This window comes from Herpailurus yagouaroundi, unplaced genomic scaffold (genome assembly GCF_014898765.1).
Source record: "Herpailurus yagouaroundi ecotype Mexico unplaced genomic scaffold, PumYag 355, whole genome shotgun sequence".
Lineage (NCBI taxonomy): Eukaryota > Metazoa > Chordata > Mammalia > Carnivora > Felidae > Herpailurus > Herpailurus yagouaroundi.
In genome coordinates, this window is record NW_024412572.1 from 3942970 (window position 1) to 3955692 (window position 12723).

A 12723-nucleotide genomic window follows, 5' to 3' on the forward strand; every position below is an offset into this window, starting at 1 on the left:
AACTCATGTTTAACTCAATGTACATACAAATGGTTACACATAGTTATATTTATAAATATGTGTATATGTAAGGGTTAATACATGTGCGTGTGTGTGCGTGTGTGTGTGCACACACACACATGCACACACATTTCTTTGTTTTATTAGCTTGAGAGGTCCTAAAAGAAATAACACCCCAGTAGAAACAAGGGAACCTAACACTCACAGCTTGGTTTTTAATGCCATTCTCCAGTAAAAGGAACCAAGCTCCTTAGAGAAATGATTGGTTCTAGGACTGAAAAAATGTACAAGATGAGCCTGGAGTATCTTCTAGTGACATAAAGTAAGGAAGGAGTAAAAAAAACACAAAAACAATAACAAAACAAAAAAACACATTGATGAGAGTGTGTCAAAGGGGCATAGGAACCAGCTGAAAAAGTTCCCAATGGCCAAAGCTGGAACAATTGTAGCAACAAAATAGTGTTGGTTTGTAACACAAACTTTAAAGCAAATATCTATGAATCCATACAGATATAAATGAATGATTTAATAAAGAAATTGGCAGAAGAAAAGAAACAAATCTTCCAAGCAGAAGAGTACCTAATATATTATACAGATACTCCACCACAGAGGGTGGGAGCACAACTCCCCACTTCTTAAGCTGTGCATAGTGGCTGGTTTCCCAAAAGCATAACAAGGAAAGAAGAGAACAAAAGCAACTTTACAGGAGAAACCAGACAAACACTACCTTGGCCAGGTAATCTAGTCAACATCAGCAACCATGAAGCATGTAGATAGTAGGTGTCATTGATATAATTTGATGAAATGGCATTTTGCTTTAGTGGTCTTCTTCCCAAAGCCTACAACCCCAATCACATCATGAGAAAAACAGACAAATTCTGATAGAAAGGCAACCCACAATATACGTGGTCAGTATTCCTCAAAACTGGCAAGGTCATTGAAAACAACCAAAGTCTGAGAAACTATCACAGCCAAGAGGAGCTTAAGGGGACATGACAGTGAAATGTAATGTGACATCCTGCATAGGAACATGGATAAAGGACATTAAGTGACAATTAAGGAAATCTGCCTAAAGTGTGGAGTTTAGTTAAAAATGTATCGCTGTCAGTTCATTGTTGTAACTAAAATACCACACAAATACAAGATTTTTAATAGTAGGGGAAACTGGGTGTGAGGTATGGAGTGGTATAAGGGAACTCTGTAGTAGCTTCTCAGCTTTTCTGCAAGTCTAAAACTGATCTTAAATAAGTATATTAATAAAACAAACAAAACCCCTGAGGGGAGGGGTGATATCAGAAGGGCTATTGCTTATGACTCAGTATGAACTTGCTCTACGTGATCTGAAGGATGGAATGAGGTCAAAGTGTGGGATTTATAGAGAGGTAGTTTCGAGTTCAATAAAAAGAAGGATTTTCTAGAGCTTAAATGGAACGGGAGTTCTTATGAGGTAGTGAGTTCTCCATCACTGGAAGTGCCAAGTCCACCTAATGAGCACCTGTGAGAAATGTGCATGGACTCGATGAGTGGGCAAGATGTAACCTCCAAAGTCCTATCTGTCTCAAGACTCATTCAAGTGACCCCTAGGAGTGCATCTTGAGTGCACCCGTCATCCTCTCATGGAACCAACGTTGAGGACCATCGTATAGAACAATGTTTCCCAACTTTGTCATACCACACCACACATAAATAATTATATTTGTGTGACACTCTGGGGCAAAAAGAGGGGGCAGCTCATAGACAGATGCTACCAACACAGGGTTCCAGCTGCCTCAGGCTCATCTGCCCTGAGGGCTGCTGATCTCTACAACTGTGCACACCTCTACCAGTGTGTCCCACAAGTTTACAAACTTTCTGCTTGTTTGTCTCCAGCAGCTTCCTCGAGAGACACACGATGGCCCATAACAACATTTCATTCTATCGTGGTATCCCCAGGAGGCAGGAAGAAGAGGGTGTGATCTCCCATATTCACAGTGGCAAAGCAGAATTTTTCGTTTAAGACCATGAGCTTTGTGGCACTGTTCTATGATCCCTGACTAATCTCTGAGCCAATGTAACAGGAATCTCTAACAGTCATGAGATCTATCTCCAAATTTAGCGTTCTCAGTGTAAAAAATGTTTTATTCACAGGGTACATAGCATAGGCAGTGACTCCTATGCTGTCTAAAACCTGGGCACTGGCCCAAAACTAGAGAAGCCTCTGGAGGAGCCAGGAGATAAAAAGACAAGATATCTGAGGATGCCACCAGGGCCCTTTCACGGCTTCTTGTTATGAGCATCACTGTTTTTGGAGGCCTTCTCAACAGCCAGGATTGAACTATGAAGCTCCTCTATTTTCCAAATTTCTTATACAAACATGTACTGCTTTTATAATTTAAAAATACCGTTATTTAAAAACAATATTATAACAAAGAACTCTAAATGGTTCATTGCAACACTAGCAGGGAAAGGCAGTGACAATGGCAGGGGGCACTCTTTCCGTGAGAGCCTGAAACAGAATCAGACCTGAGAAGACACTGTCAAGGAACCTGGACTCAGAGCCTCAGAGCATGGACACTGCACTGTACAGATCGAAAGAAGGGAGGGGAACCCCCGTGTTCACAAGTGGGCTCAAGTTGCTAGGAGACCCCTGTGTTCACAAGTGGGCTCAGGTTGCTAAGATTCCCCCACGTCTAGGCCCATATTCAAATCTTGGGATTCTCCTGGGGTCTCCAGCTATTCTTGCTGTCACTGGGTGATGATCCAGAGGGTCTAGGCACTGCCCCAATATGCATGGTGAGAAAGCTGGTCGATCAGAAGCCTGGAGTCTCAAATCCTGACCCTGGGCCCCTCCTCTACCTCTCTTGTGTCTCTGTCTTCTGAGCTAGAGACTCTTAGGTTCTCACACTTCTTTTGTTTTCTCAGCCAAAGGAAAAGGCAAGTTCTATCTCACTACTTTGCAAAAGCCACCTCGCCTTTCTCAAATAAAAGCTGAGTTTGGCTTAAAAGCTAATTCGAGGAAGGTGGGAAAGCTGAAACCCAGCTGAAAGCTCCACCCCCCACCCACATCCCCAACATTCAGGCAAAAGAGGTAACAGGTGCTAAACCATTCCAGTTGCTTATTCCTGTGACTTGCTCTCAAGGATTCTTCCAGGAACACCTAGGTCCTGCCTCCCAGGCCAGGAGGATATACAGAATCACAGAGTTGGGGTGGACTTTACTGATGCATTCATTTTTAACATATTTACTGAGCGTATCTATGTGTCAGGCAGTGTGCTAAGCACAGATCACACAGTCCAGAGGTTTCAAATTTACTGAAAAGCTCTTAAAATGTAGAATCTCCATCCTGACCCCAGACTCCTCAGTGGTGGGGCCTAGAAACCTGTATTTTTTAAAAAGTTTCCCAAGTGAGTAATGTGCAGCCAGAACGGGAGCCACAATCTAATGCCATCCCCTCCTTGGGAAGTCATCTCTTCCTGCCTTGAAGTTGGCTTTCTTTTATGTCCTTGATGTTTATGTTTCCTTCCTTATTTTTTGTGAATTCTTATCTCCCCTCAGCAAGAGTGTACGGCAACAAACATGAGGCCCCTCAAGAGTTTTCCCTCTGGATGGTTCGTGTAGGGGGGTCCCCACAGTGCCTAGCCATCTGTTAACATCCATGGCACCCATAGTCACAAGAGCCTGGACTGAGCTGAGACCACCTGCAGAGACAATCTTGCATTTGCTGGGTGTCTGGGATGGGGGCAGGGCATGTCATCTTCCTTGCTGGTACAGTGGGATTAGCTATAGGCTGCTTCTAATGAAGGCTGCCTCTTCGTATGTTGTCACAGGGGCGTGCCTTTGTTATAAATGTGGATTATTCAACACAAGCTGACTGCAGTAAGCACAACCTCCCACTTGCAGGACTGAATGAAAATATTTTCAGAAACTTGCAAATTATCATTTATGATTTCCTACCATGGGTGGCATAATTGTGTGAGAATGGAGATATCCCTCCAAGACTCTGCCCACCATATCCCTAGTTTAGGCACCTGTTGTAATGGTCTCCTAAGCACTACCCTGCCCCTTTCCCAATCCATCCTCTACTGCCTAAGACCTCATAAATTAAACATGAACCTCTGATCTTGTTGCTGCACTCCTTAAACTTCCCCAATGACTTCCCAGGGCATGGATGTCCTGGCATAGAAACCTTCCCAGCTTCATCCCTTGTCATGGCCTTGGCCCTGACCTTTTGGCTCCAGAAATAATGAATGCCTTGAAGTCTCAAACACTTTGTTGGTTCACATCTCAGCACTTCTGCTCCTGCTGTTTCTGCTTGGAATATTCTCTCATTGCCCAGTTGTCACCTTCCTCCATTCCAAGTCCTTGTCATTGAACTTTGTCATTGTCCTTGAACTTCCAAGTTCAAGTCCCAGCCAAAATGCCACATTCTCCATGAAGCCTCCATAGCCACTGCATGTGTAACTTTCCCACTACCCCATGCTTCATACTTGCTCTGACCACAGCACCTGCAAAGGTTTGTTACACAAGGTTGTCTTACATCTGCCTTCTTCTGCCAGACTATGAGACCCTTTAATAAAAAATCTGAGTCTTATTTCAGAATCCCAAGCCTAACATGGTATCTCACACATAGTAGTCACTTAAATATTTGCTAAAGGAAGGAAGGGAAGGATAAGGGGCAGACTGAAGGAGCAGGAAATCCCTAGTACTTGTTCTCAAAGACTTGAGCTGACTCTCAGTCACCTGGGATGATGAGGGAGAATAAGACGAGCTGAGGACAAAGTACAGGCTAACAGCACCCTTCCACACCCAGGTGAGATGTATGTGATATTCCTCAAACACCCATGGCTTCCTAAGAATAGGGGAAAGGAAAGTAAATGGTTGACTGACAGAGATCACAGTCATGCAGGATGGGAGTCTCCTTTGTTTACAGATAACTCAGTAAACTGCAAGAAAAAGGCAATTTTATCCATAGCCTAATATCCAGAAACCTATAGACTCTGTTTCCTGGAGCCCTAATATCACCCTCATCAAGAGGTAAGGGGGGGTTAAGTGCTTGCCATAGTGATATGGGAAACAAAGACAAATGAAAAATTAAATTTCCTTACTGCCTACAGCCTATGGACAAGTTCTTGAAACAAGCAGAGTGACCTTCCTCTAGGAGCTCAGCTGACTCGATGACACTTTGCTAGGGGCAAAAGGGAACCTTGGCTTAATATTATCCTGACACCCCACCCCCTCAGGATCCTGTAAATCTACTTTAACATATACAAATTCCTTTGGAAACTTCTTTTATCTCAACTCCCCCAAGATTTATGCTGAGAATCATATTCCAAGCTTATAGCCCCCTGATATACATCTGAAGGATCCCATGATGGAGGTTTTACTAAACAGTAATAAATGACGTCTTTCTAACAACAGCTAGCCCCTCGAGGTCCTGGAAACCTTGCTTCCAAAATTTCTTAGATAATTATGCTGTCCCTAACCACCCCCCCCCCAACCTGAAGGTATATAATCACTCTTCAAAACCCCAGTGCAGCTCTTTCTGTCCATGGGTCCTGTCCCTGTGCTTTAAGAAAATCACCTTTTTTTTGCACCAAAGATGTCTTCAAGAATTCTTTCTTGGCCATTGGCTCCAAATCCCACCATCACCCCAAAACCCCATCAGGGAGGCAGTTGAGCTTGGATGTCAGCGTCTCTGCCTTGTTGATAGTCCACTCTCTCCCCCATGTCACCACATTCCTTCTCCTAGTGGCTTCCTCTCCCACCAGGGGCCAGTGCTCTCCTGCTCCCTGGCACTTCCTTTTGGAAGGAATGCCTCCTAGTCAGCAAATGCACACAAGAGAATTCCCCTGTCCATACCCTCTTCTCAAAGGTAGTTTCATTTTCAAAGAGAAAGCCTAGAAAAGAACATATTTTGGTGCAAATGAATGAATCTCTATTCACAGAAGACTTCCTGGTGCTGGGGAACTAGATGAAAGAGAAATCCCATGTCCTGCATCAGTGCCCTCTCCCTGGTGGCACTGTGCCTTCCTCTTCTCTACTTTGCATTCTCCTCAAGCCAAGCCCCCACAACAACATGTGTGGTTTACCCCTCCATCACAGGGGAGTATATTTTCTGCCCCTTTATAGATAGCTAAAGGATAATAGGTCAGGTCCCTTTGCAGGGCTCATTAGAACAGAACCTCAAGGCTCACTGTCTCATCTTATTACCTTGGACAGGGCCCTGGGTGTCCCCCTCATTGGCAAAGTTCAGGGGAGAATGCAACTGGACTCTCAGCAGGCATCAAGGCCACCCTGGTCTCCTGCCCCTGGGCCACCCAGCCTTTGCAGAAAGGCACACTTCCATCATACCACCCCACCTTGATCATACCTCACAGGCTATTTTTCTATTTTCTCAGCTGGCTCCTCCTTGTCTCTTCCTCTTCCCTGTTACTTAAAAAAAAAAAAAAAAAAAATCCCCCAGTGCATGGCCAGGGTTGGATGAAGCTCAAGTTTGATGATATCAAATCACAGCTTCCTCCTTGCAGACTCCATAATCCCTTCCCAGAAGCCAGAACAACTGAGAATTCAAAACAAATGCATTAATGCACAGAAAGGGTGTGATGAGAAGAGAGAAAAAAAATCTTTGGGGATTCTATATAGAGCACAACAAGTTTGACAATTAGGCCCATCAGAGCACCATGAGAGCTGGGAGAAAGAGGCGGTTGCTAGGCTCCTCACATCCCCAGCTAAGGCATTAAGCTACTATCACTGCACAGAGCTTAGGCAAATTGCAGCATCTCTCCCATGGCTGGCTACTTCTAGCTAAGCTTCTGCCCTGAAAGCCCCTTTGGTGTGTGAAGAAGCCCAGGATGCCTGGACAGAAAAGAGTAGCCTCTTGCTTATACTCACAGCCAAGCCTGGACTCAGGAGACCCATTAGAAGAGTGAACACAGCCAACCACTTGGGAGGGCCAGACTTTGATCTCACTGATCCAGTATCCTCTCTGGAGTCCTGCCCACCAGGCTGTGTCCCTGGTGAAGGTGGAGGAAGGAGAGCCTTGGCATCCTTAGGGCTTGAGGGAGGGGCAAGAGCTTGAGTCTGAAAGCCCAGATGCTTGGTGCCATTTTCTAATGGACTTAGTGCATGGCCTAGGGGGAGACATATCCCTTCTGATCTTCTGATAAATGAAGTTTGGACACTTATGGTGCTGGAAGCCACCTTAGGAATCTGTAATCAAATGCCCTCATTTCACAAATGGAGAAAGGGAAGCTAAGGAGGCTATCCAAGTGACCTGTCCAAGATAACACAGCAGTAGCAAACCTGAGTCAAGAATCTATGCCACCAAGTGCCTTTTTACTGTACCATGCTGCCATCAGATGATGTCTGACCTCTTTTGTGTTCTGCCATGAAACTGAATGGGAAGAGATTATTTCCCCTCCAAAGGTCTCTAAATACAAAATAAGATTATGCCTTTATTCTGATGGTGCCTGGATAAAGTTGCCAATAGATAGAAACATTCAGAAAGCAAGAATTTATTCTATAAATTAGACACTAAATTCTTGCCAATAAAAAGTAGATTTATGCATCCTCTAAGAGTTAGAGTAGCTGATTTCTAAGGTTCTATTCCCATTGATTCAGATTCATCCAATGCATTTGCAAAAGTTATTCCTTCTGCCTGAAATGCCTGCCTTCCAACTCACCACACAGCCTCTTTGCATAACCCCAGCAGGACATCATTCACTTTGAAAAAAAATGTGAATAATGAGCCCTATAACTTGTACCCCTTGATGGGACTGTAGCTGATTGGCATGCCATTGAAGCCCGATCATGTACCTGGGCAGTAACAACATCTTAAGAAAACTTTCTCTAGGCCCTCATAGAATTTTGTTTCTACTTTAGTGACTACACTAACCATGCCCTATTGTCATGTATCTTTTTACATGTTTATGTCCCTCACTATACTATGCACACACAAAAAGGAGATATATATGTTTATTTTTGTGTCCTAGCACTGAGGATAATGCTTGGCCCAAAGTTAGCTCTCAATAAACACTTGTGGGATGGTTTATGAAAGAACTCATCCATCAAAGGTCTTTAAAGCTTCACAGAAGAGAAAAAAAGTACTTGACTCTAAAGTCAGATATTCACTGGAATTCTTACTCTGCTACTTGCCAATAGTGTGGCCTTGGCAAGCAATTTGTCTTCTCTCAGGCTCAGTTTCCTTTTCTGTAAAATAAGACTAGTAACCTTGCAGTAAAACTAAAAACAAAAACAAAGCACGCATGCACACAGACACACACAAAAATAAGGTACTGTAAGAACTAGCAGAGACTATAGATACCAGAATCAGAAACCTTCCCCCTCAAAAGCTCCAAAAACTGAAATTATCAGGTAAAAGCTGAAAAACAATCATGTGTGATACGCTTAAAGAAATAAAAAAGACTAAAATATAAGCTACCATGCAAATAACCAGATTTAAAAATAAATAAATTAGAACTTGGAAAAATAAAAAATATATATAAAAATTGAAACTTAAACCTTGATGAATGGACTTAATAAAAAATATTTAAGCAAAAAAGGCAGAACCAGGCACTTCACAGAAGAGGAAACACAAATGCCAATTAACATACAAAAAAAGACTCAATCTCATTAATCATCCTCAAAATGCAGATCAAAATACATTAAGATATTGGTACCCATCTACCAAACTAGCACATAGAAAGCCATACAATAACAAGTGATAGAAAGGATGAGGAACCATTAGAACTCACACATACTGCTGGCCGCAAGTACTTTGATACCAATGTTTTAGAAAAGAGTTTGGCGTTATCCAGTAACGTTAAGCATCTACATACCCTGATACCCAGCAATTTCCCTCTTAGGTGTCTACTCTAGAAACCCTGCATATATGCACTAGCAGATGTGCACAACAACATTCATAGCAGCACCATTTTTGATAGCAGAAACCAGCAAAAAACCACATGCCATCACCTGCAAAACTTCAAAAAGTGTGATATGCCCATACAATTGAATACAGCAGTGAAACTGATTTATAAACAGGTTCCTGTGAACAGAAGGATTGATATGGACAGTACCTAAGGGACATAGGCACTGAGCAATCAGAATGGAGACCTGATCAATCCAAGCCAGATGCTGTACCAGGGTATGCTGACTTAGTACTGGGCCTGAGAAGTGACTGTAGAACAAAAAATGAACAGCACGATTCCATGTATATAAATCCAAAAACATGCAAAATTAAACAATACATAGTTTAGAAGGATTATAAACATGTAGAGAAAGAAATGAAATAACATGTAAGAGTGGTTACCTCAGAGGGGTCAATGTAACGTAAGATGGGGAGAGACACATAGGAGACTTCTTCCTTAAACTTCCTTAAACTGTGTAATATATACCCACAAGGGTGTTCATTGCATTATTATTCTTTACACCCTACACACATACTTAAATATTCTTTTAGATATTCAATACTTAATAATAATTTTTAAAAAGCATTAATGAATTTAGATAAAATCTGAATCCCGATTTCAGTTTTTATTAGTAGAATGGTTTTAGGTAACTTGCTTAATCTAATCTCTTTGTATCTCAGTTTCCTCCTCTATAAAGTGGGGGTGATAACTGCCTCAATATTGCTGAAAGAAGCAAAGGTAAAAGGCTAAACATACATAGGGGAGGAGGTCGTATTTCTAACATATCCATATCTCCACCTCCAATGTCACTTTCAATGGAAGTTGCCTATTCAGTCTGATTAATTCTGATACTCATAGAAACTCTCCATGTCTGCCTGTTTCACTTCCTTGTCACAGCAACAGAAGGCAATTTGCAGTCTTTCTCTCTCCAAACCAAGAGCACCAATGGGAATGCAAAACAAAGGAACTGGTACTTATTATGTAGATCTCAGAAGGAAGCATGGGTCCCAATGAGAAAATGGGAAAAAGTAAGTAAGCACTCTCCTTTGGGAATGGATGTGTTGGCTTTCTTTCTCTCTTCAGCTATAATTGACTGTGACTTCTGTTTCTTTGCAATACCCAATGGTCAGAATGCTTGTTTTTCCTATGGAGCACCAATAAAGAAATGAGATGGTGTAAACCCTCAGATCTTTTTTCACTGTGGAAGACTCATTACTAAGTCTGTCTGCTACATGAAACCCCTTTCTGTTCAATGAAGAGGAGGGAAGGTAAAAGAAACCAATATTGAATGGCCCTCCGCCGGCAAGCTCATCCTCTTATCTCATTAATTTCCACCGCAACGGGAGAGGGGGTTTGTAGGAATAACTATACCAAGTTTCACAACCAAGAAAGAGCCTTAACAATCTAACCAAGGTCTCATAGCTGGTGTCTAAATAGACATCTGTCCCCACATGATAGAAAAGAACTTTAAAAAAAAAAGTGTTCATGATCCCAAGAGATTCTGATTTCAGTGGCCTTTAAAACCTTTCCCAAGTGGGGCGCCTGGGCGGCTCAGTCGGTTGAGCATCCGACTTCAGCTCAGGTCACGATCTCGCGGTCCGTGAGTTCGAGCCCCGCGTCAGGCTCTGGGCTGATGGCTTGGAGCCTGGAGCCTGCTTCCGATTCTGTGTCTCCCTCTCTCTCTGCCCCTCCCCCGTTCATGCTCTGTCTCTCTCTGTCTCAAAAATAAATAAACGTTAAAAAAAAAAAAATTTTAAAGTAGGCTTCATGCCCAGCGCAGAGCCCAACATGGAACTCAATGTAGGGCTTGAACTTATATGAACCTGAGATCAAGATCTGAGCTGAGATCAAGAGTTGGACACTTAACCGACTGAGCCACCCAGGTGCCCCTAGACAGTATTTCTAAATGGTATTGTCAATTGCTGGCAGTTACAAAAAATACAACATAAATGAATTTTTATTCAGCATGATTTTTAAATTTTTTTTGACAATTCTTGTTGTGGCAACTATAGCAGAATAGGTTTTCCTTAAAATTAATATAAATATATGAAGGAATTTTATAGGACAACATTTAACAGAGTTGACCTGACTCAGCAAAGAGGCAATGAATAGAGTGGTTAAGAATATGGGTTTGGGGCTCTGGGTGGCTCGGTGGGTTAAGGGTCCAACTTTGGCTCAGGTCATGATCTCACAGTTTGTGAGTTCAAGAGCCACACTGGACTCCAAACTGGTAGCCTGGAGCCTGCTTGGGATTCTCTCTCTCCCTCTCTCTCTCTGCCCTTCCCCCACTCATGCTCTGTCTCTCTCAAAATAAATAAACATTAAAAAAAAGAATATGGATTTGAATTCCATCTGCCACTCAATGGTTTATGGCCATGGCTAATTAACCTCACTTGAATCTCAGAAATCGGGATAATAATTGTACTTGCCTCTAAGATTCATGTGAGAGTCATCCAAGCACTCAGTAAACAGGAGCTCAAGCAGATTAAAACAAATGTAAGTTGCAAAACTCATGGTGATTTTTCTAAGTCATGACCAAGACCATTCTGTTTGTATAATAGTTTTAAATGTGAACAGAATGTTGCCTTTATTATCCTGTTTGATGTAGATTTACTATTTTAAATTAAATATTAATTTTTGCTTTGTCAAAAGAAATGTTTTAGGTATTAATAAATTTTTGTACCTATGAATTATAAAATAATGGTTTTGTTGTATGTGATAATGGCAGGGATAGGGATGGGGAACAACGGACATCAGGATTCATTTTTATGAGTTATAACCCTGAGGGGGAGAAGGCCAGGGTTAAATCAGCAACACTGCTTGGAGGAGGTGACCTAATAGTCATAATTTTAAGGAGGTGGTGTGTGATCTACAGGGAGGAAAACTTTCACCAGGCCTCAGATAGGCTGCTGAACTCCAGTTCTTCAAAGCATTGACACGAGCAGGACTCAAGGTCAAACCTAATGCCCCGGACTCAAGTTTGCCACAGAATTTTCAGAGCAAGGACCCCAAATAATACGATCTTTTGAGGAAAGTGTGAAATTCAAACTGAGGGCATTAGATGAAAAAGTACGCCTGATTTAGAAGTAGATCTTGTGATCACAAAGTCACCACATCACAAAATTACCTTCAGTGCTGTGGCATTTTACTAGTTTTGAGGTAAAAAGGAAGGCACCATGTCTGTGTTAGGGAACACACACACACACACATACACACACACACACACACACACACACAGACGTTTTCTGGAAATTTCTTGCATACATGTTTGGAACATTCTGGGACACTTCTAGTGTGGTTCCAGAAATACGGAGCACAATACAAGACACTGTAGAAGAGACATAGCCTCAGGCTACCTGTTCGATGAAGGCCCTACAGTTCTGGAGTTCATGACACTACACTCTGGCCCTGTAGCCAATTTCCCTCCAAGCCCGCCCGACCTGGCTCTACCAACCAGCCTGGTCCCCCCACAGTTCCCTTCCCCTCACACTGTCATCAGAGGTGCTTGGGGCACAGTGGTCACCACTGGGTCCAGGGTCCCAAAGTCTTCATAATGATACCCCTACTCCCCAAATGAAATTCAAGGATCTTTACCTTCACAGGGTTGACATCCTGTTTCTTTCTTGTTTTCAAAACCGGGAAGGATGTTAAACTGCATTTCCTTGGCTTTTGAGCATCCATTGTAGTCCTACAGGAGGAAGGGTAGAAAGAAAATTGGCAGTAGGAGCAAAGTGTCGGTAATGGCCCCAACACCCAAGGCAGGAAGAACACAGGGCAGGCTTGGAGACAGAAGTAGGTGGCGGGCCTGAAACAGTGACTGAGTCTCTGTTACTCC

At 42.6% G+C, this 12723-nt stretch overlaps 1 protein-coding gene across 6 annotated transcripts in view; it reads right to left on the reverse strand.

Moving 5' to 3' along the window:
* DYRK4 (dual specificity tyrosine phosphorylation regulated kinase 4) overlaps positions 1–12723 on the reverse strand; it is a 49953-nt gene that overhangs the window by 30695 nt on the left and 6535 nt on the right. For all 6 annotated transcript variants that reach the window (XM_040462791.1, XM_040462790.1, XM_040462787.1 and 3 more), the window contains one exon: positions 12483–12576. In XM_040462791.1, coding sequence (XP_040318725.1) covers positions 12483–12569 — 87 coding nt within the window. In that variant the 5' untranslated portion in view covers positions 12570–12576. The remainder of the gene's footprint in view (positions 1–12482; positions 12577–12723) is intronic.